This window comes from Gymnodraco acuticeps, unplaced genomic scaffold (genome assembly GCF_902827175.1).
Source record: "Gymnodraco acuticeps unplaced genomic scaffold, fGymAcu1.1, whole genome shotgun sequence".
Taxonomy (NCBI): domain Eukaryota; kingdom Metazoa; phylum Chordata; class Actinopteri; order Perciformes; family Bathydraconidae; genus Gymnodraco; species Gymnodraco acuticeps.
Window position 1 is genome coordinate 1,765,057 of NW_022992126.1, and position 25,128 is coordinate 1,790,184.

At 40.6% G+C, this 25,128-nt stretch overlaps 1 protein-coding gene across 1 annotated transcript in view; it reads left to right on the forward strand.

Annotated features, from left to right (window-relative positions):
* Positions 1 to 25,128, forward strand: part of usp43a (ubiquitin specific peptidase 43a) — a 116,498-nt gene that overhangs the window by 15,190 nt on the left and 76,180 nt on the right. The window contains exon 2 of the mRNA XM_034203337.1: positions 2,077 to 2,226. Coding sequence (XP_034059228.1) covers positions 2,077 to 2,226 — 150 coding nt within the window. The remainder of the gene's footprint in view (positions 1 to 2,076; positions 2,227 to 25,128) is intronic.

The window sequence follows — 25,128 nt, forward strand, 5'->3', positions numbered from 1 at the left end:
TTAAATTGACCCTTACGTCCATCTTTATCTTTGAAGAGCTATGATATGTTTGCTTAACAAACAAGTAAGATCCAACCAGAGCTCTGCTGAGGTCAGCTCGAACACTGCTAGTGTTTACAGAGGAACTTGACATTTTGACTAACCTGCAATTTGTTTCTTTGTCTCCCCGCATTTCTTACCATCTTCTTTCTTTTTTCCCTCCCTTTTACCAGATTTCAATAAAAAATGACTTGATGCTTGGGAATACAATCCTGCCAAATCTGCTTAAGTTCCTTTGAGTCTTTATGGCACATGTCGCCAGAGACACTCTGAGAGACGGCACTTTAAACAGATATCAAAAAGATGAGTGAAATTATGATCCCAGCAAACTCACAGACATACACACACCAAAACCAGCAGATAAGGCTTATGGAGGGGTCTTACCCTCGTCGAAAGGAAGTCTTAACCTCTTGATGTCATCATACTTCTGTGCCTAGAGTCACTGTAACCTTGGAAACTGTTTTGACTTGAACTATTTTGTGTGTAGCTTTGAGAGACTGTGCTGCCTTCTATTTCTCACTTGTCATCCCGCGGCCAGTCAGTTTCGTCTTTTTTTGATAAGGAGACAAAACAACACTTGCAGTTCTGTTGAAACTCTGCCAGCATCCTTCCCTCTCATCTCTTTTTCTCTGCCGCCCCATCTCTCCATCTGTCCCTCAACCCTCCATCGCCTGTCAGTGCTCCCTCATAGCGATGAAGCTTATTAGCAGGCTGTCTCCGTCAGGTAGAGGGGGGTCCTCCCTCCCCTGTTTATATTTAGATACTGGGATACTGCAGGTATAATGTTTATAATGAGGTCTGGAGCAGAGGATGGATCTTGTCAGTCTCACACAGAGAAGGAGAGCAACAGAGAGATTATAGCCATACAGTGTGGTGTACTAATAATGCTGTCGTTAGTTTTGCATGTCAATGTATCTGTCTGACGCATAAAGTCACAACTCGTTCCCCATAATGCGGCTTTTATTTTCTAGTAACACTAGTCAGGGTCTTGGATGTCCCTTTGTGAGTCATCGTTTCGTACTCAAGCGTTTGGGGAAGAATTTCTTTAAATATTATTAGGCACCACTAATGGCTTATGAAGACTGTCTTATTGTGCTATGCTGCCAAACATAGTCTTAATGTCTTAGGAAAAAAATGATGTAGTCGTTTGACTTGTTTCAATGCAAAGGAAGAAGACCATATTAAACTGAATGTCAGTCTCTCAACATTGGTGATGTTTCTGGGTTGCAATGTGGTTTGTGTTTTTGTGTAATTGTATCATTCATTGTAATAATGACATTGAGGTTTCGAGAAAACACAGATGTATAATTTCCCTTTCACTCTTTCTCTGAACACACACCTGCACACACAAAGGTATGCAAAGATAAACAATTAACAAACCAATTCTAACAAATGTCTCAGCTTTACTTATTTGCCGAGTAACATTAGATCATTGCTTTTGTCATTCGTTAGTTCTAACTTCTTGAATATTAGAATTGTATTTTCTCTTTGGCATGCATGATATAAACGTATATATCTTGGGCTGTTGGTCAAAGAGATCAACACATTAGATGATAACAACTTGTGCTGTACTAAATGACATCAGGCATTTTCAACTTTTTTCTGACATTCTTAGACCAAATTATAAATCGAATGAAATAGATAATAATAATGTTCAGCCCTTCATTAAACTACAGTGAACATTGTTGAAAGGTTTTTAGCAGATGGCTTGATTTGTTGCATGCAAGTGTTGCATGTAATGAATTGCTCTGTGCCTTACATTTTCAAAAATGTTTCCCAAAGTGCAACATCCAAAGAGAATTGTGAATGAATTTATTACAGGATGATATCTTAGCCAAACACTGTCTGGCAGATGAACTTGAATGGGTCTGCACTAAGGGATGATAAGAGAAGAAATGTGCTCAAAGCTGAACCAACAGTGGCTCACAAATGATGAGTTCCTGTAATCGTGGCCTCATTTTGTCAGGAAAGATGTCAGTATTTAATAACTTGAAATCACCCAAGGTATTAATTATGATGTTTCTTCTCTTCTCTTAGAGCATAGTGGCAAAGTACGGCTCTCAGTTTCGGGGAAACTCTCAGCACGATGCACTTGAGTTCCTCCTCTGGCTTTTGGACAGAGTTCATGAAGATGCCAATGAAAGCCCCAACAACACAAACAGCAGCAGCAGCAAGGCCAACGCCAAGGTGAGTCCACTTCATCATACAGCCACAGGGTCTGCAACATCGAGCTGGTCTTTGTCACTGCCACTGAACCTTAATGTGGCTGAATATGCTAAATGTGATTGTGACTTATCATGCAGGTCCTGCTATTGCTAGCTTGTTTTTATACCTTCTCCCTGTTGGAGACAAGTCAGTGCAGACTCTCACTCTTACTGCTCATTGAATATAAGCAGACATAGACTCAATTTGACTGAATCCTTGAGTCGTCCCAGACAACACAGTGACCTCAAGCATTTTTCTTTGTGGGCTTTACAAAGAGGAAGGAAGAGTTGCGGTCAGCTCTAGCCAGTAAAGCCCAAGAGGGAAATGTTTGATATTCTTCTTGGTTGGATTGCTAGTCTTTTTCTCCACACTCAGTTTAGAGTCTGTCTTTTTCCTGTACTGCACAAATGATTTCACGGGCAGCAAAAACTGAAAAATGCTGCTCCACCTGGCACATTCAAGTTTCATGAAATTCTGTCACATGTGTTTTTGTAGACTGCAGAGCGCTACAATGATCCAAGCTCAGGTGCAGGATCATGTTACATGTAACACTGAGGCCATTGTTTAATTGGTACAGTTCAAAAATAATGCTGACCTTGTCATCTAGCTCACAATGGCAGATAATCATTAATCTACTCTATGGCTTTGTCCCCGTTTTCTTGAATTTTATTTGAAGAAGTTATTTCACTCATCAAACTTTTAAAGCTAGGACATTTTGTCTGTGCGTTTGAGTGTCAGCAATCGTTCATCCAAACAACTTCACACTTTGTGGTGATCCAAGAGAGTGCATTGGCGAATGTAGAGCATTGGGCCAACTGGTGGCACTGTAACAATGGACATTATGGTTTGGCCTGGTTCTTTTGAACTTTAAATCTATAATTGAATTAACATCTAGGTCTTTCTGCTATTTCCCTCAGCAAGTATTTAACAACTTCACCAAATTGGGTACAGGACATATCTAGAACAAAACAGGTGTGATGATTGATACAGTTTTGCTATAGCTGGCTCAAATGGTGTTGGCAGGGCTTGTATTATAGAACATGTCATATCTACTGGGCACTTTGTGCTATTGCAACTAGATTTGGGGGACATGTAGATATGGTGTCTGTCTGATTGCCTACGACAGAGCATATGTTATACTCTCCTAAGTATGATTCAAGAGCTGTTCAATTACTGCATTTATACTCAGTGATTGTATTGCTGAGGATCCAAGGAAGTGACGAGTGTGAAATAAATACCATTAACAACATATAAAACTAATGTCCAGTCCTCTTTAGTAAATTGAAAAGTTCTCTGGATGTAGCTCTCTGTGGAGAGGTAAAGTGTCATTGTTACAGTGCTCAGAGTGCCGATGTGTTTCTTCCACCTGCAGTTGGGTTGAAACTCACTAGCCTTGAGCTGAAATGATTCTTTGTGTGCGCTTTCCTGTGTGATGTAAGAGGAGAAACCGTTGATGTGGCAGGCATCTGTCTCTGTCTGTGTTTTTGTCTCGGATGTGGGACATTCTCTTTGCAACCTTGCACTTGGAAATGATCTGGGACTGGACCTGACCGGTGAGAGAGAATGAAGGGCAGACACATCATGTCTGAGCTGATTACTTTTTAGCATGACTAGAGTAGCCAAGCACAAAAATCCAGTTAAATGTTGTCTTAGGTCAGTATATTTATTGGTGTAGACTAAAGTGCACTTTTGTGAGATTTCTCAGAAATTCACACGGACACAAACAGATATATAATAATACAAAAACAACCAAACTTCACCAGATATAGCAATCCAATCTTGTCCTGTTCTTCTATTTTGTTCCCTCTGTTTAACCTTCATTCTTCCTGACCATTATGTCAATCAAATGCTTTTAAACAGGCCTATTACTGGCTGCCTGTTACACTCGGTCCACACAATAGTTTAGTTATTGAAGCTGAAAGTTGAAACTGTAAGCACTGCAGTGGTGAAGAAGTATTGTCTATGAGAACGTTTTGAAATGATATACTTAATCTGCTCCAGTTTATTCATTACGTCTCTGATGCTAAACAGCTTTGAAATAATTATTAAACAACTATTATATATTATATTACAACTATTATATATTCCAGCTCTTGGCCGTATAAAGTTCTCAAGCAATATGGGAAACGGAACACATTATATATTGTTTTGAATCCTGAAATGTATCATCTGCCTATTGAGATTCAGCTCCCTTAGTAATTATAGTCCAACTGATCTAGTGAAGGAGTAGCAGGGGCAGTAATTCAGATTCTATTTAATTGACCTTTCTGTTAGACTGGCTGTTAAACCTGTATACGTATAGTACAGTGTGTAATTAAATGTGTAATTATTTGAGTGTGCTTGTGTTGGCCTAGACTAGAGTTTAGCAGCAGCGCAGCTGGTTTTGCCTGCCAGCAGACGACCCTCCAGCACTGTCAGTAAATGAATACTGTTATGAGCTGAACTGTCGCCGCGCTGCCACCCAATGGCCAGCTCTCCCGCTATGACAGCAGCGCTAATAGAGGCAGCCTTTATGCCACATAAAGAGCTTACGGCCGCGGCTCTCATTTGGCTGCCAGTGAATCATGGTATCATAAAGCCGGCTTTCCTGTGCTACTGCTGTGAGGCACAGAAGAGGGAAATCACTGGATTTTTCACACAAGGAGGGAAAATGTCTACTTTTCTAGAATCAAATTCTCATCCCCCTTCTCCGTAAATTGATTCCATTTATGCTGCACAGTGTGCTCACGCTTATACTGCTGATTTAATTAAAAACTTTGAAACTTGGAGATTCATTCAGTCTCCAATGAGGTTTTGAATAATTAAAGTCCAGGACTCTCAGTGACATTTCAATCAATCAATCAATGTTTATTTATACAGCCCAATATCACAAATGTTACATTTGTCTCAGTGGACTTCACAGTTTGTACAGAATATCAGTATGGCAATATAACACCCTCTGTCCTTAGACCCTCACATCGTACAAGGAAACACTTCCGGAGAAAACCCACAGTTTAAAGGGAAAAATGGGAGAAACCTCAGGGAGAGCAACAGAGGAGGGATCCCTCTCCCAGGATGGACAGACGTGCAATAGATGCCGTGTGTAAATTGAAAAGATAATACATTTGCAACAAAGGTAGTCCAAATGTTTGGAAATGCATGTGTCTATAATATGAAGATGAATCCACAAGGATATCCATCCAAGACTCATGATCCAGGACCACAGCCACGACTCAAGATCCAGGACTCATGATCCAGGACTCAGGACCACAGCAACAGGATCAGCCATGACTCCGGATCCCGGTGTAGATAGACACCAAAAAGAAATTTGGGGAAGCTGGGTTAATCGGAACATGAGAGTACACAGGTATAGACAGAGAGAAGGAAGAAGTAAGGTGTCCCCCGACAAACTAAGCCTATATCAGCAAAACTAGGGGCTGAATCTAATCAGCCCTAACTATAAGCTTTATAAAAAAGGAAGGTCTTAAGCGCACTCTTAAAAACGGATAGGGTGTCTGCTGCCCGAACACAAACTGGAAGCTAATTCCACAAACGTGGAGCTTGATAAGAAAATGTAAACAATTATATATAATGCATCAAGGAGTTTGCACTTTGCCAACAATAGTTTTGCCAATGTTCATTCACCTGTATACGGTAAGATGAATTAGGAGAGAGAAAGACAATTTCAGTTTCTCACACAGAAGCATTACAAGTGGAATGATTATAGAAGTCTGTTGACAGGGCAGAATAACTGACAGACGGTTAGATGAAGTGGTGACTGAGTTGAGCAGTTCAGAGAGGAAAGTGACTTTGACTGCTTTGTCTGTCACCGTAGCCTGGGAAACGGCCATCTAGGATTATACAGGTCATGCTGAGCTGACAGAAACTTAACAGTGTCAACATTGTCCCTGTCATTTTCACATTTAGTGGTTAAAACCTCGTCCTGCAGTTCATCCTCATTCTTCTCCTGACCCACACATAGACTTCAGATATGTTACTTACGCATCTTGTATTTTTAAATCGACTAAACTTAAATTGAAATATTATTTGTGTAATAAATGTTTACATGGATGCAACATACAAACTGTCTCCAATCTGTTGAAGATACTGTTGTTTAACTTCATTCTGTGGTTTAACCTGTTTTTTTTTCTTAGGCCGCTTTTACATTTGTAATTAAACACGATGAATTTGTTAATTTTATTAGTCTGTGATTGCTTAGGTAACCTAAACATCACCATGCCTGTCAAATAAATAATCTGCTAACAATTTGTGTAAGCAGAACAGCTCGTACGTCGTAACTGCAGTTTTGACAGCCTCGGTGACATTTCGTTGGTCTCATTATTATTATTCCTGTCAGGATTTATTCTCTCGAGGTGTGTTGAAAATCTCATGAAAACATCTGTAATGAGTTCCCTTAAAACAAGTTGTGTTTCACTATTTTAGTCACAGCTCACGCTATTGATTATCAGGGCAAAACAAAACGAATATGTTTTCGGCATATGTTGTTTTCTTGTGAAGACGGATGTGAAACTTTATCCTACTGAGGTGTGGTAGGAGGACAAGGGTTGTTAACACAGTGGGACAAAATGTGGCTTAGATTATTGGATGACGACATGTATTGTTTTACGGTAGGCCGATTGCTTCAAAAGCAAACACAGATTCCCACAGATCAGAACAAATATGAGCCGGGAACCTGAGTCAAGTCACTTGTTTCCTTGAGTGTGTTGAAGGCACATTCCTCTGTGAACGGCAATCTAACTTAACCTGATAATGAAACGGTATGGATATACAGTATCCTGCTATATATATTTATTGATTCAGGACATGTGTCTGTGTAGGTGTTTCCTCACACAGGTTTAAAAGTATGTTAGGTGAATAGGAAACTATAAATGATAATATTATTTTGATTCCCATTATCAAGACTCAAAGAGGCTGCTTCACACAGCTTGCCATGTATGTTAAATTAATTGTGTGGACAAACCATGTGTACCAAACAAATGAGTAAATCAGTGTACAAGCGATGTGCAGTATATATTAGAACAAACAACTTGTTTGTGTAGCACACCTGCTATACAAGCAGTGTGACCAGTCCAGCAGCTTTGCCCAAGTAACATTACATAACACACTACGGTGAACACACAAGAAGGCAGCTCAGTAATGTTAATCCTCCTTCCAAAGGGCGCTCGCTCAACTCCCTTGGTTTCCCTCTCGCCTCACTGGCACTGAATCAGCAGCATTCCTCAGTTGCTAACAAAAGCAGCCTAGCCCACATTGAAATCATACCTGTTGTACACAGTGATTTCTCAAATTATGTTTAATTTCTCCCGATACACATTGTTTTCTTTTGAAATATAATAAAAACATTGGCTCACATGATAATCATACTGCTTTTATCTTCAAGCAAGTGTTAGAAAAGAGGGAGGAATAGCGTATTAGCTTTAACTCAGTGTCCACAAGCTATGAGCGACACAAATAACATGCCATTAGGGGGAAGAATCACGCATGCATTATATTAAACCTTTAGGCCTTAACGGTTTCAAAATTTGAGAAGGATTGGTTACACTATCTTGATAATCAACCTACCGACCCAAGTTTTGTGTTATCAGAGAGTGTTATATATTTCCCAGTGTTCACTGAGTGAACACATGGAGCTATTTTGCCTGAGGCCTTTCATGAGTGAGATTTAGAGTGAGTTCATTTCAAACATCATCTGTCTCCCCTATGGACAGTAGTGGGACACAAGGTTTGCCAATGCAACACCAGTGCCAACGCATTATGTATGCATTATTCCATTTTAAATGTCGATAGCGGTCGGCCTTTCTGCCCCGAGAGGGTCATCTGTGAAGGGAGAAAGAGAGAAAAAAAATCCCCTAGCCCTGGAGCCAACTGCATTTGAAATGTGGTCAGTGGATGCGGTAAATCGAGAAAGGGCTTTTATTGGCAGGGACAGAAATAGTGAGTTTGATAGCTCTTTGCGATTTTGCCTCATGTTTAAAGGTTGATGAATGAGATAAATAAGCTGAATCAGCTGACGGGGAGAGGTGTATCTTAATCTGGGTTTTGCTCTTTATGTGTCTGTCATCAGGACATATGCTCTGATATCATATCCACCTGCTTGGTCCAAAACATCAATGTGTTTTGTTTATGTATAAATAACACATTGATGCTGCTTCTTCTTACAAAAACAATGACAGATGGAGGAACATGTACTGACAGATTGTCCTTAACAGACTATAGAACTATGAAGAGATGTTATAGCACTACATTAATACTGCAAAAAGTTGAATAACTATAACATTACTGTTACAGAAAAACAGTGACACACATACAATGCTAATGTTCTATGAATATTTCAGGTTAAATAGGCAATTCAATAACTTTGTTTACCTCAATGGGTTTGGTTGTTGAGAGGGTTCAGAAGAAGTCATATTTTACACATGAAGCTTAGCCTTGATCAGATTTAAAAACAAACTCATTCAAAAATGTAGAACATGCGAACAAACTTTATTTCTGAGATACTTCGGGCTATATTATCAGTAGAGCTACTATTTGACTGATAACCCACAGACCAACTACAGCCAGGTTTTCACTAAACACATATTTTTGGACATTTGTGATAGATTAAGCCTTCTTTCTGACTTTGTGATATCAGATTTAAGTGTTTCACATGAGAGACACCACAACTCTGTATGAAATGATTTCCTCCAAATGTCCATGATGAGGCTGTGGAAAGTTGATTAAACTAAATAAAGGTGACTGATTAAGTCAAAGAGTGACTACACCATTTCCTGTTCTCCCCTGGTGTTTGTGTCCCATCCCAGTACAGCTGTTCTGTTGTGAAGCTCTTAAGCCGCCCTCTGCTCTTCCACACCCTCTCCTGCTCAGCTCCTCCATCTCTCCATCTCACAAAGGTGACATCAAAGCAGCGTAACCCCCGCCCCAGCTGCCCAGTGCTCGGACAGCAACCCAATTGATTAACTGCAAGTGACATTTCTGAGATGCCACAAATTCTTCCTGAGAGGGGGAGTGCGGTTTCTTGAAAGAGACGACCTACAGGTTTTTGTTTGTGACCAGTCATTCTTTCGAAGCGTTTCTCAAAGAGGTTAACAGTTTAAAAGGGGGAACATGTTTCATGCTGGAAAATAAATCATAACGTTTTTTTCTGTTGTGACTTCTGTTTAAAAGAGAAGGACTTCACAATGCTGAAGCGCCTGTCAACACTTGCTTCATGACTTAAAAAATCTATGTGGGATGTCAATTATAGGAGTGATTCTGAGAGTTTCTATATTTTATCAGGGAGGAAAAACTGCGGACAGAATGGCTGGGGTCAGCTAATCCCCCTGTGCTATTCTTTCATTTTAATAGGATTTACACTGGAGGCGGGAGAAAGAAACTTTTTTGAAATATTTCTCAACATATTTCAGCCTCTCTTTCTAGCCACTGCCTTATCCATAATTCATTTAGTCTGTTCAAGTGTCTTTTTTAAGCCTCTTTCTCGACGTAATGTCTCGATCTATCAGCTAGTGAGGGTTGAATGACTGAGTAGTTATTCTGCCCATACGCTTCTGGAAAAAGCTCATGCTTGCTCGAAACTTGGAAATTGAGACACCCTTGTCACTGTCTAACCTTGATTTAAGTCTCCAAACCACTCTCTGCCTCATTGTCTTTAGAATAGATTGAAGCAAATTTAAAAGACAGACTCAGAGTTAAAAGATAGTGACAGAGAGTGAGAGGGAGGGTGAAGGCGGGTTGGCTATCTATCAATATGCTTGAGCACATCCAGTGCATAGATGCACTCCCCCACTATCTTACTTAAGAGACATCAGTAACAACGAGAACAACAAGTACCTGGATTTGAAGCAAGGAAGAAAGAAAGGCCAGAGGACGTCATTACATTCAATTTGAGAGTAGTTATAGTTAGAGGTTAGGATTTTCTGTGAAAGGTTACTTGGAGACCGGATGACAGATCCTTCAGAGACATAATGTGTGTCTGAATGTGTGTGTGTGTGTTTTAAACATGAATGTCTCTTCCAAACGGGTTTTTTCTGAGGCATTAGTTAAGCGAATTCATTCGCTAAATTATTTCTATTTGCTGGTTTAGCTTTTAACTCCTGTACAAATGAGGGGACAATCGAAAACAATGCAGCAGTGACACAGATATAATTTTTCCTGCACTCTTCTTCCTTCTCAAAACATTACCCACAATGCAACTTGACTGCCAATAGTCTGGTAGTAGATTTTGGTTTGTTATGAATATTGCGATTATTATAGCATTGAGTGTAAATACTACACAGTCAAGCATCATTATACAATTGCATTAAAGTGAACATAAACCAAACTTGGCGGACATTTTGTTCAGTAATAACCTTGCCTGATTCATATGGTTCCCACAATTCTGTTTCAGTATCAGCTCAAAATATTGTATTATGTGCTTTTAAACAACTTATAATAAGTCTTTATGACCACACAGCTGACAAAGAACCAGCTCCACTGAGAACAATGTTGACCGTCATGTGAATGACTGCTAAGAATCTGGATAAAACAGTTTGGTTCCGCAGCAGAAATCACAGTAATCATGCGTTGCATTTCTGTACAAAGAACTTTGTAGCAAAGTAGCAAGTAGAAACCAGAGTAGCCAGATTTTTACCAGTAGAGGAATCTGAAATGGGGACCCCCCACCTGGCCTTAAATCGGCCTTATACAGAATAGAGCTTGGGCTGAAATGCCATGCTGCGGGAGGTTATGAAATATTAAATACGCCCTTCAGGGGGCAAAACAGTTGCACACAGAGGAGATCCATAAGTGGCAGCAATATTAGCACAGCGATTGATTCGTGCTCAGGAGATGTCAGCGGGTGCATCCTTCTGACCACCTCCTGTCCTCTGCACATCCTTTTCCCAAGCTACTGCTGGATTCCTTTCTATGTGCGTGTGTTCATGTGTGACAGTGGATGGAAGAGTTTTCAGGATGAGCTTTTAAAACCCTCTCTTGCATGTTTGACAAGAGCAGACAGAGATGCCCTCACTTGCTCTCTCTTTCTTCCATCTTTGCTTCCCTTAAAGTTTCTACCCAAAAGTGATCCTCTTTTAGGTCAAGAGTGTGCTTTCCTGTTTCTCCATTCTTCTGTAAGCTCGCCTGCCAGTGCAAACACACACACACACAAAATGTCTTTGGTAACATTTAATTACATACATTAATGTTTCAAAAGATGTCCTCCTTTTAAATAGTTCAAGAATATTTGATAGATATACTTTTGCCTATGAGTGAGAGAGGGGGAATGAAAGAGAAAGTCAGGAAGAGTGGATGGGAGTTAGTTCCTATAATGAAGAGTAGGGTGAATTGAGGACTCGAACTTGATGGAAGTAATAGGGAAAGCCATTTTTTCTGATATAAAGTTTGATATTTTATCATGAGGGTCTATGGCGATTGCTTCCTTTTGGAGCCAGTTTCAACTGACCATTCGATGAACTTCATTTTTTGGCTCACTGCCTACTCCGGAGTCTGCTGCCTGGTGGAAACTGAAAGGAGCTGTAGACTTGCAATGTGTTGGTCTAACTCTTGTAAACACAGTCTGTCCTGCAGGTTTATTGTTCAGTGTAACTTCCACCACACCCACCTTGACAAGGTTTTCTCCTTCAATGGTTCCTGTATACAGTATCATGACTGGTAGCTGAATAGCTACCAGTCTGACCTGTTCCTGTCACCTCTTCTCTATTGTTCTTCATTGCCCTCAGTAGCCTAAACTGAAATAAATTGTTTTTTTATATCTCACTCAAGTATTTTAGGTTATTATTTAACCATAAAAGCCAAAGCTTGGCAAAACTTAAGCTTATTAGCAGTGTGACACTTCAGATCAACTTTAGTGATTGTTTTTCCTTTGGTTTTAGAGAGGCTTAAGTGTTAATGTGCCAGTGTGGCAGATTTGCAGAAGGATAAAGGGTTTAAAAAACATACAGTCTTTGTGTGCTGTTCTTAACAGAAGCCTTAGTTGGACCCAGCTCAGAGGGACCAACTAATGCTTTAAAAAGGCTTTAATAGAAACAGAGTGAGATGATAGATCACCTTTTCATACCTGATGTTTTTCAAATGTACTATTTTTCAATTATATTACTCTACAGACTCCTCACACCAGGTTTAAGTGGCCTTAGTTGAAAGGTTTCTAAATAATCATCAAAAGCCAGACCTGATCCCACCACTAAAGTGAACTGTTGGGACGTTCAGTGGCAATGAGGACATTAACAAGTCTCACGAGTCATTACATTTTCCTCTGGTATGAGGTCTCTCCCTGTCTTTCCCAGAATGCCAAGTACAGATGAACAATGCTTCTTCTTTTCTGTGACGACCACGGCCTCTGGCACTGGCCACCTCAAAGCGAGCAAAAACACCCCTACAGAACCCATCTTCTTTAGGTACTAATTCCTTCTCCACCCTTCATCTTGATAAGTCATGTCAATTAGTTTATCCCTCTGAATTAATATTTGCACTTCCAGTTTGCAGGTGACAGACAGATTGAGAGACACAGATAGAAACAGAAAGAGAGGGAGATGGCTCTATAGCTACTGCTGCCAAGCCAGATTTGGCTGTCAGAGCTCTGCCAGGGTCTCTTGTCTGAGGCTGCTTGTTTTCTGTTCTGTCTTTGTTTTGGGCCGACTGGCATCTCCATAGTAACAGCCAGAGAATGGCAAGTCTGGCTTCACTCGACGCTGCATGAAATGGAGTGGGTGCATGTGCTCTTCAGATAGGCCTAAGATCAGAGAACGTTCAAGTGAAGGTATTTGCCTTTGGTCTTCACAGCGAGTGCCACAAAATGAATGCCAGTGAGTAAAAGAAAAGGTTTGTCAAAAGAAAGCACATGCCGACACATCTTTTGGTGCTGTTCAGAGTCAGAGTTAATGCACAAAGCAGAGCTTTTGTACAGGGGAGGTGACAGTGGAGAAGGTGTATGATGGTGTGGAGAGAGCAGAGGATGAAAGTTAGAAGGGTGGGGGGGTAGTTGTGTGTTAAAAGGCCTGTGGTTTCATCTGTTATCTCCCCAACTGCCTTGTTACTGTAAGCCAACTTTGAATGGGCCGAATTAGCGGCAGCCGTCCGCAGCTGAAAGAATAGCGGTGAGTCAGCCGCTTTATTGCGCGGACAGCGTTTCTTTCATGCCTCCCCTCTGGACCTCTGTTCTCCCACTGTCTTTCTGCCCATCCTCTGTTCTAAGGTTTACACTAAAGGTTAGCAGGCCGAAATCCTGCCTGACTTCAGAGTTTGTTGCATCAGCTTCAATTGTTTCTAAAAAAATGTTACTTTTTCTTTAAAAACATGATAGGCTACTGGATCCTGCTGTTCACACTGTCTGCTAAATGCAAACTAAAAAGTCACTACCTTGTTAGTTTTACTTGGATTATATAATGACTTTTTTAGCCGTTTTTGCAAGTGTTAATTCAACAGAAAACTTAATTTAAACTTGTTACCATGGGCTTCAGGAAGTGAATGATAAAGTGCTACATTTTTTGTTTCGCCATTGTCAACTTATGACATTTTTCAGACTGAGCTCTAGCCGATTCGGCTCAGCCTTCTTCTGAGCTGTTTTTTTTTTTAGTTTTAGCTGTACTTAAAGGTGGGGTAGGTAAGTTTGAGAAACCGGCTCGAGATACACTTTTTGTTATATTCCATGGAATGCTCTTAACATCCCGATAGCAATGAATATCTTAAGTGCTTTGACAAAAAATGCATAAAAAAATGTAATCTGTGGAAACCGTAATACTGTAAAAAGTACAACCAATCCGTTTAGCCGGGCCGGCTAAACGGATTGGATTGCCGTCCTGTCTGTCAGCCTTCCATCTCGTGCACGCACAAATGTATCTTGTGCCGTCATTGGGCGTGCATTGCAGCAGCAGGCGGCCACTTTCACCAGTCTGCTGACGTCATGTGCGCGTTCATGTGTGTTGGAGGAGGTGCTCTGTAAGGAAGTCTGAAGGAAGGGGCGGATTCTTTTCGGTCGTGTACTTTCAAATGTTCGTGCACTCGAGCCGGTTTCTGAAACTTACCTACCCCACCTTTAAGGATCTTTCAAGCTATTAAGAAGTAGCTGTTTTTACTAGTTTTAGAATACATACACTGTTAACATTCCAGTTTTAATTATGACCTGCACTTTTGTATTTTTAAGCTTAAAGACCTGGCAAGTACATCTGATCCTGAAGCTGAACAGCTGATCATTCTTAGTTAGCCCTGCAGCTGAGCCTGACAAGTCGAGGCCTCTACTGCCACCACCAGGCTGATCTTTATATATTCCCCCATCGTTACAGAGGGGCAGCCTCATGAAGGACTCTAGACTTTTTTCTAATTAAGAAATTAAGCAAACGCTGCTAACAACAATGTGTTCGTTACTTATCTTCTAATCTCTGATTTGAACAATAATTATATTTCTATAATCTGTCTTTTGTGTATTTATTTTTTCTCCATCTTCTCCATCTTGTCTTGTTGACCTCATTCAACCTTCCCCATGTCGCTTCTCAACATTGTTCATTTGAGAAGAGAATATTAAAGTCTTCTATTACAGCTTGATTAGCTATTAGAAGCTGTTTAATTAGAAAGTTAGCTGACATTTAGTAATCCCCAGCCTCAGACAGTTTTGCCAAACTCTCAGGTGTAAGACACACACATGCTCACTTCTGTTAAAACCTGGCTAGGAATGATATTAATATAATTCAACAAATGCTTTGGTGGCAGGCACTTTATAATAAAACAAGAGTGGATCTGGATGTCTCCTGAAGCAGCCAACAGCTCTGTCAACATTGGCTCGCCTAATTCGCACGCTCAGTGGGAGACGCCATCTCTTCCTGCAGGAGACCGCAAACATCAAGCTGATAACAGTCGCTTAAAGTGTGTGCTACTTCACACACACACACACACACACACACACACACACACACACACACACACACACACACACACACACACACACACACACACACACATACACATGCACATGCACATGCACATGCACATGCACATACACAGATACAAACACAAGAAAGCATAACAAAGTAGGGAAAAGCGCCCTTTTGTATAGTAGAGTCAACTAATTATATCCAATTATTTAAATATGCTTGTGTGTGTGATTGTACGTTGATGCTACTGGATGACCTTGTGATGCAAGTTAGTGGTAACACGACCTTAACCGGCAATCAAAGCCATTTTAAGTGTACAAGTCAGCATTCGACCATTTAAACACGTTCATACAGAGGCAGAGGATGCCACAAGATGCCACCTGCTCCAGGAAACTAACATTCACACACATTTACACATCATTGGCTGTGCCATTGGGAGCAATTGAAGTAAAGTATCTTGCTCATGAAAACTTTGACATGCAAGTGTGTCTATATGTGTGATGGACTGGATGAACTGGAACAGTTCCTCCTGCTACATTTAAGATACTATTACTCATTCATCTTCTCCTTTTATATCCTTCTTAAGTCTTGCTTTTATATACATTTTTCTCCTGAATTTCATTTAAAATGTCTGCCTCTGTATGTATGTATCTGTATGCTTCTGGTATGGAAAAAGGTTGTCGGGATCAAGGCACGTATATGCCTCTCCCTGCTTCCACCGTCTACACACACAACCAAATGACATACCATCAGTAAGGATAAAGAGTAAGAACTGAGATGTATAGGTGAAGAGGCACAACGTGTCTACGTCAATGCACTCTTATTTGATTATTTTATCAACTACTGTATAAGCTTTGTCAAAAAGGAAGGTCTTACTCTTAAAACTACTACTACAACTACTCTTAAAAACGGATAGGCCGCCTGCCGTCCGAACACAAACTGGAAGCTGATTCCACAAAAGTGGAACTTGATAAGAAAAGGCTCTGGCTCCCATTGTACTTTTAGAGACTCTAGGAACAACCAACAACCCTGCATTCTTGGAACGCAATGCCCTAGTTGGACAGTAGGGTATAAAGAGTTCTTTAAGGTAAGATGGCGCCTGCCCATTAAGGGCTTTGTAGGCGAGAAGAAGAATTTTAAATTATATCGTGTGTTCCATGGGGAGCCAGTGTAAGGCAGCCAAAACTGGAGTAATGTGGTTACTTTCCCGAACTCTGGTTAGTACATGTGCTGCAGCATTTTGAATTAGCTGAATCGATTTAACTGACTTTTTTGGTACACCCTGATAATAAAGAGTTACAATAATCCAGCCTTGAAGTAACAAATGCATGGACTAGTTTCTCTGCATCGTTTTGAGGCAAGGTATGCCGGATTTTTGCAATGTTACGTAAATGAAAGAAGGCGGTCCTTGAGATTGATTTTATGTGGGCGTTAAAAGATAAATCCTCATCAAATATAACACCAATATTCCTTACAGATTCACTGGAGGCCAAATTAATGCCATCCATAGTTAATATATCTTTAGATAGTTTGTTTCGTAGATTCTTTGGGCCGAGTACAATAACTTCAGTTTTGGCGGTGTTTAACATAAAAAATGTTACGGTCATCCACGTTTTTAAGTCCTTGAGGCAGTCTTGAATTGTATTTAGATGATTGGATTCATCAGGCTTGATGGATAAATATAGTTGAGTATCATCCGCATAAAAATGGAAATGTACAGAATGATTCCTTATAATATTGCCTTACGGAAGCATATATAATGTGAACAAAATAGGTCCAAGTACTGAGCCCTGTGGCACTCCATGGCTCACTTTGGTTTGCATGGAAGATTCACCGTTGACACACACAAACTGAGACCGTTCAGATAGGACCTAAACCAGCCTAAAGCAGTTCCCTTTATGCCAACTAAGTGCTCTAGTCTTTGCAATATGATATCATGGTCGATAGTATCAAATGCAGCACTGAGATCGAGCAAGACAAGAATAGAGGCACGTCCTTTGTCTGAGGCTATGAGAAGGTCATTTGTGACTTTAACCAGAGCTATCTCTGTGCTATGATGTGTTCTAAAGGCACGGACACACCAGGCCGATTATCGGCGTCGGTGGGCGTCAGGCCGACGATGAGCGTTGGCACGCCCTACTCAGATTGGTGTGTCCCGCACCGTCAGGTCTTTTCAGCCGTGCAGATGCCTTTTCGGCCAAAAGGCAGTCGGTCAAAGGCAGTCGGCAAAAGGCAGTCGGCAAAATATATCACTCTGATTGGCTGTTCAGCTAGTGAATCACTGCATGAGAAGCTAAACGGAAGTGAGGGACCCAAACAAACTATTAAGAAGGCAAATCTGAGATTTCATTTAACTCCAGCTCTCGACAAAGGTTCGGGAAAGCCCCATGAGCTTCTCGTTGTAGAGTGAAAATGGAACGCACACGCTATTTGTTGTTTGTTTATATCACACAGTCTGTTCTTCTTCTCTCGGTTATTACGCAGTCTGTCTTCCGGTTGTTGCCTCTTTTAAATGACGAATACACACTATCGCCGCCTCCTGGAAAGGAGAGTTATTGCCACTCACGCATGCGCAGTTCATACGTGCTTCTTGGCCGTCGGCTGAAGTCTTTGCGGTGTGTTCCAGTGCGAAACATGGCCAAAACGCAGAGACGCGAGGCGACGCAACGGTCGTGGTCCGTCTGTGTCAGTTCTTTGTTGTCAGATTGGTGTGTCCGGGCCTTAAATCATTGTTTTTTAAGTAATCACACAACAGCTGGCAGCTGAAGGTGAATGCGTTGAGTCTCTTGTGCCAGCTAGTTGATTAGAAATGTGGTTTGAAACGATAACTGAATCAGCTTCTTTCCCCTTACAGACACAATTTATTTTTCTCAATAAAATAGGTGTTTTTCAACCCAACTGCAGCTTAGGTTGTTCAGCACACTGACACAGTAGCATTATTAAAAATGATAATGTCCCTTTACAGAAGTGCCTTAAGGTCACTTCAGCAAAAGTGAAATGTGAATTTGTCAGGGTTAAGTGGTAAAATATGAATTCACTGACGTTAAGAGTAAAAGCAACACTCTGTAGCCGTAGCTGCTGCTTGAACGCAGGCTTGCAGGACTGGAAAAAGTAAACAAGTGAAAGCATACGGTATGTTAAAATGATACTCCAGGCAAATCTTAACAAATATAAACCTGTTGTGGTTGTAAAAGGCCTTTGGTTTCCTTCACCACAGAGATAAATGTATATAATGGATTCCAGAAATCATCATTCCCGCTGCACCTTACAACAGTCTATATTCTCAGTAGATTTAAATCAAAACAGTCACATTTACATCAAAATAAGAATACTTTTATCTCAATCCTCAACCCTCAAACCTGGAAATGGATCACGGAGCTGCCCCATATCTATACCTTTATACATTGTATCATCACATCCTTTTTTTGACTTGAGACATTTTTTGATGACATATTCATATGATCCCACCTTTTAGGAAAGCTTTTGATCTGCTACTGTTCAAACAATTTACACAGGCATTCTCATTGGCTAGGCTGATGTTGAATATGTATACCAGTGTGCTGAATTGAATAAGCCATGACGGACTGGTCCTCCTGACTAATGGTATAGCAGGGCCTCTTGGTTAAGCTTGGTTAAGAATAACCTAATTTAGAAAAGGCATTTAGCCATATTTTTGACGAAATGTAAGAACAGCTGGAGAATATGTCAATATTATATGGAGATTGTGATATGACAACAGAGATAATCTTAGATTTTGGAAATTGCAATATGGCATTGTCTTTTATTGTGTGTATTATTGCGTTTACCCACTCAGTCATTATATCCACATTAGAAAAAACATAATATTTAGTCAGATATATTGGATATTTGGTTATCTGCATATTGTCCACCCAGCCCTTACTTTAAGTGGGAAACCCACTGAGCAAAAGGAGTTACAGTACAAAAGTTTTTTTTCATTATTATTTGACTGTTTTTATTTGTCATTTTGATACACATTACAACCATGCTAAGTGGTCTTCATAGGGCAATCCTTTGTAAACTTCTATTTGAGCCATTAGGGCATTCATTGGTTGCTGATTCAAATTGCAAACTGGACCTTTCTGATGATTAATCATTATAATCACAGTGTTTCATGACCGAAAGAACGAGATTGCGGATACAAGCGGCCGAGATGGATTTTCTCCGCAGGGTGGCTGGTGTCTCCCTTAGGGATAAGGTGAGAAGTTCGGTCATCAGGGAGGGACTCGGAGTTGAGCCGCTCCTCCTCCGCGTCGAAAGGAGCCAGTTGAGGTGGTTCGGGCACCTAGTTAGGATGCCACCTGGGCGCCTCCCTAGGGAGGTGTTCCAGGCACGTCCAGCTGGGAAGAGACCAAGGGGTAGACCTAGGACCAGGTGGAGGGATTATATCTCTTCGCTGGCCTGGGAGCGCCTTGGGATCCCCCAGTCAGAGCTGGTTGATGTTGCCAGGGAAAATAAAGTTTGGGGCTCTCTGCTGGAACTGCTACCCCCGCGACCCGACCACGGATAAGCGGGAGAAGATGGATGGATGGTGTTTCCTTTGGAGCAAACATAAATGGCTGTGTCAGCAACACTGATGCTACTGTATGATCTGCAGACTTTTGGTCTCTGTACCTCCAGGCCAACCTGCCCCTCCTGGTTTGCTGTTCTCATTTTCTGCAGCCAAAACAACCTGCCCATGCACACACCGAAAACACCCACTCTTTTCCATTGGTAAAGGGATTTATGTTATTTTGCACACACGCTTACACTCACCTTCAAATATACAACCACAGCAAACACAAACTCCCACTCACTCCCCAGAACGCTGGAGAGGAGCTCCTCAGAAAACGTCTCGCATGAATGCTTGCCATGAGGAATCACAGTTGGGATTTGACATCAACGCATGTTTTCATGTAGGGATAAGAGTGTGGATATCTCTGGAGGGAGGCAGTGCCTTTGCCAGAGGCACAGAGCCAACGAGATTTACAGTGGCTGCACTGGAGAAAGGTTTCACTGATCACACACACAACTGAGTCCCAAACCAAGGTGACGTTTCTGAGGAGCAGAATAAAATACCTCAGGTCACAGTGAAGTCCCTGTTATTATACATACTTTATTTCTGTTACATCCAAAGTCACTGCCATACTGGGAACTAGCAAGGAGCATTGGGATTCTTTTGAATTGTTGTGGCATTGTAATCTTGTCTCCCACTGTGCTGTTGGCGAGCCTTGACAGGATAAGGATGTTGTATATGCCCCACATTTTGTATCTTTTCTTGAAGAGTGTAATGCGCACTTTTTTTGACAGTTGCTGTCACGTTGGTGTGTATTGGTTATTTTACCAATTCTTGCATGATATGATACCCTGAACAGGTGCCATTGTTAGAGACAGGCAGGAAGGAGTCGAAGAAGAAGGTTGGAATAATGCAGCTACGCAATATCCCAAGACATCCAGAGAAAGAATCTGCTCTTGTTTTTAGCTTAGCTGTGTGCATATAGTGCTGAACGCACGCACGCAAACACACACACACCATTACCTGGCTAGTTCCCAAGGATGAAGCAGCAGTGAAGGAAGGTTGATTAATTGACATTTACACTTAAATGGTTACTGTAGCACTGCTTTGTTTGATTTGTGAAGAAAAACACCCTGATATAATAAGTTATTATTAACTGTGTGATAAACTAAGCGCCGGTTTTGTTTCCTTGAACATCCCCGGTACATTCAGTACTATGTAGAGCTGAGTGAAGAGCCAGAATGTCTTCTATCTTCTACCACAATGCTGTTGTTGTTCGTCCTTGCACTTTATGTGTGTGCCCTTTGGTGTGTTTGTGAGCACAGGCTTTGTATGAGTGTGTGCAGAAAGCGCAACGTTCTCAGAGATACACAATACCCATGAGTCCTTGCTGCTCCTCTGATGCGATGCTGCCGAGCTCTGCTGATGGCGGTGATATGTACCCGTTTGACCTCTTATCAAGTAAACGGAAATGGGAGACCAAAAGGAGTTAGGGGAAACAATGTCCCTTCAATTTGACCCTGCTCTTTTTACACCCTTGACGAGGTTAGAAAACGTTCTCAATATGATGGGAATGATTTCGAAAGAAATAATAATAATAGAAACAGGCTCGAGCCTATGAGCGCTCATCACAAATAATTCAGTTCTTATTGTTGGAGATATGTTTGTCGAAATCCCAGAACTCATTGCTATAAGTCTTATAGTATAAGACCATTAGGCTTTAGGCTGCTAGACTAACACCTGGCTGTTTCGGAAAAATAAATAGATAAATCTGGCTCTTGACACAAAAGCATGAGCAAAATGCAACTATGCCTGACTGCAAAAAAAGGATACAAATGTACCTTTTTATTTTTAGCTCTTGAATAATTCTTCGTCTCTTTCAGTTTCTCTTGTAGTTCTCACGTTTTACCTCTCTCATTTGTCTACTGTCCATTTCCTAAAACAGCTCATCTTCTACAGTCATTAAGACAATAAAGGCAAATGAAATTATTTGAGCATACTGAGCTCTGAAACACGGCTGATAAGTTCATCTTGAAATATCAATTACAGTTCAATGTTGTCCCAAAGCAACAGGAGGCAGTTGCATGTGGCCTAGATCTGTTAGCATTCCGCTTCTTGGATCTCACCCAGTGTGACAATTGAACAGCTTAGTACTTCTGAATATTAGTATTCACTTGTTATTGCTGAGGCCGGCCCCCGCATCTATTTTTGGCACACGATAGCAGAGCTGTGGTGGTATTCATTATTCCCTGGGTGCTAAATAAAGAGGCAGAGTACACTCAGTGCACTTTCTCTCTCCCTGCCTCACCCTGGGTTTTGACAGTTTGTATCTGTAGTATAGTGTATCTGTCGTTGGTAGATATACATATGCAGTCTTCCTATCACTATCTATTACTCTATTTCTTGCTTTATAGTCGTCTGTTTATCTTTTGAAGTATTGGTTGATGACCTTCCCAATGTATATGCAGTGAAACCCGTTTTTGATTTTTACAAGAGAATTAAGCATCAAAGGAAGTCTTTGTCTCCTACATTTATTCCCCTTAATATGTTTTTAATAACTCTGTGTCCTCAGCTAAATTAAATGTGTATGAGGAAGAATAAAAAATGAAAATCACAGGTTGGCTGAACCGCAAAAATCTAATGTTTTATTTACTGTTACTTAAGTGATCAAAACGAACTTTGAATTACCTTACTGGAATTGATAAAAAACATTTATTTTCAGTGTGCAGATATAATAAAACCACAGCATGTTCTAAACATCATTAAGTTACAATATTTCTAATTAAACACAATTCATTGTACAATGGCATCTTTTATGTAGCTGCAATGTTCAACAGTGAATGATGCATTTCACCCTTTTGGAACGACATACTCTGACAGTCCCTTTTAGGTCTGAAACATGTTCACTGTGCTTGTGGACACCGCACTATCTCTGAAAACATCCTTTCAAACATAGTGAATATATTTGCCATGCTCTTGTCCTTGTAATTCCATGAAAATAGATTTGTCAGTACTTGGAACATCACCTCAATTACTGGTAATTTACTTGAAGTAAAAGTACTTGAGAGTTGAGTTAGCTGTTTTTCATTGTTCTCCATGCACATATGGCAGGGTGCTTCAAAGAAAAAGCATGCCAAATGCTTTAGACAAACATGGAGGGCTCTGTTGATTAGCCTCTTTCTGTATTTTTTGGCCACGCTGTGACCAACGAAAAAGTTCCCTGTTCCAATATGTGGATTGCAGGGAATGAGGCCATGGTTTCCATGGTGACGCTTGTAACCTAGCCTGTCTCTGAGGGTCGGAGGACTGGTGTCCATTGTCCTCTAGAGAAGAGATGGAGAAAAGAGGGCGTATTTGAGAGAAAGAGTCGGCCACAGCTCGGCATGTGTTATACAATGAAATGAGATGTTGTAAACATGTGAAGTACAGTTTATTGTTATTTAGATAAAACAATTGGAGTGTTGTTGTTTTGTGCCTGTGACGTGTTCACAAGTTATATGCAGAAAAAAAGGTAATCTCATATGATTAACCGAAAATATATTTAAATTGAGCAGAATTGGGGCTGTATGATTGCCAGAGATTTTGAGAACCCAACCAAATAATGTTATGCAGTGTCTCTAAGATTCAGAAGCTCTGGATGTCAAGCTTGCCGAAATAAACTCTTCCTTCTGACACCTTAAGTTAAACTGATTCTCCCCATCACAAACTGGGAACTGAAGTTAACTTCACATCGCCCCTGTTGCACCACATGGTGCCCATGGATCACTTTTTCAGTCTCTACAGATCACACAGGAACTCTAAACCGTCCATTATATGCTGCGCTGTAAGAGAAGCTTCTGTTTTGTTTACCCGTCACTCTCTAATTTCTTACCTTAATTCTGCTTATATCCCACACATTGTCAAAATGGATATGCAATATGTTTGAGATGTGAGCATGTGGAAAGAAACGGCAGCTGCAGCTGATCTGTGTTTTCTACTCTCCATTGTGTTACTCTTGATGCCAGACACTGTTGCACTAATCGAAAATCTTGTCTTGTGGTTTCACTTTGCAACAAAGGATATAGTTATTATTACTAGTGCATTTTGAGTGATTTAAAAGATAATGGGCTTTCATTTTATGTTTTTATCAACTTAGTCGAGATAAACATTGTAGTTAAGACGGGGCTAAGTCTGAAGAAAGGCCGAGGTGGACTTAACAAATAATTACATGTGCTTTTCTGACTTTGTGCTTTTTCCTCATTTTATTTTCTTGGAGAGGTTTTCAAAGATGCCAAAATGCAGCACATTGTTAAAAGTGAATGCAGCATTGATTGGATTTTGTTGAAAAATAGCAAAGCTTCATCAAAGATGGACAGTCATTTATTGGGAAGAAACAATTGGGAGACGACCGCAGAAAGTTTGACTTCCCAGAGAAAGTTGAGAGACCAGACTTTGGTATTTCAGTGCACTTTGACTTGATTTGCTGCTTAATGGGACTCACACAAGAGTGGCACCCTGAATATTGTGTCCCCTAAGTCAGTTCCCTTTTCCAAAGTTTGAAAAATCATCCTGGAAAAAAAAGAACAAATTACAGTGTTTAATATTTACATCTGGATGAAAAGCAGTATGTTTTATCCAAGTATATGGTTTGATGCAACCATTTCCAGCACACAAAACTCTGTAAAATATCTTTGCTCCTGTAATACTTTTCATTATGAGTTTTCTGTCTTATTGTAATGTTGGACAAACAGCCCGTTACCTGTTGTTAACCTGACTGGATCCTGTGAATGAAAACATACACATTTCTATTCCATGCTGGTGCATTGTTGCTCTGCTGTTAACCCAGCTCTTTTTTAAATGGTGCTACAATAATACAGAATAGGAGCAGGAAGGATCAATACAAAATCACATGAAGTAACTTCACATCTTTAATTTTGGAAATTAAAAATAGTAATCAAAGGTTAAAACACTTGCACCATGATGCATGACTCCAAAGCAGCCTCTACATAGGAGCAGACCTTGAATGAACAGCGCACGTGAGTGTGTGGCTGGGTGATGAATCAGTCATTACCACCTGCTGTTCACTGACGGCTTCAATATCAACTGTACAAGAGAGAGATTCAGTCATCTGTTGCTCTGTTTCCTCACGTCACAGTTATCCATCTTTTATTCAATGCCTTCATTCCTTTTAATCTTATATTTATCTGTGAAGTCTCTCTGCCATCCTGTTGATTCTGACACTGAATGGAGGGTATCACAGTCATTTAGTCAAATATTTGTTGTGCGACTCCTATCTGTGTTGACTGAAGGACTTTTCATCTCTTCAAGACAGACGAAATCCCTCCCTGCAATTAAAAAAATGTCTCATACAAATTTGCGATTTTACAAGAAAACAATTTCCCTCCTTCCCGGCCACCCCACCTGGTGGATGGATGGAAGACTGCCTTGGCCTTAAACCTTGTCAGGGAGGCTATGGTTTAGGTCGGATAATCCAAAAATCAGCTCCTATCGTTCCTTGACCTCTGAGTGAAACGT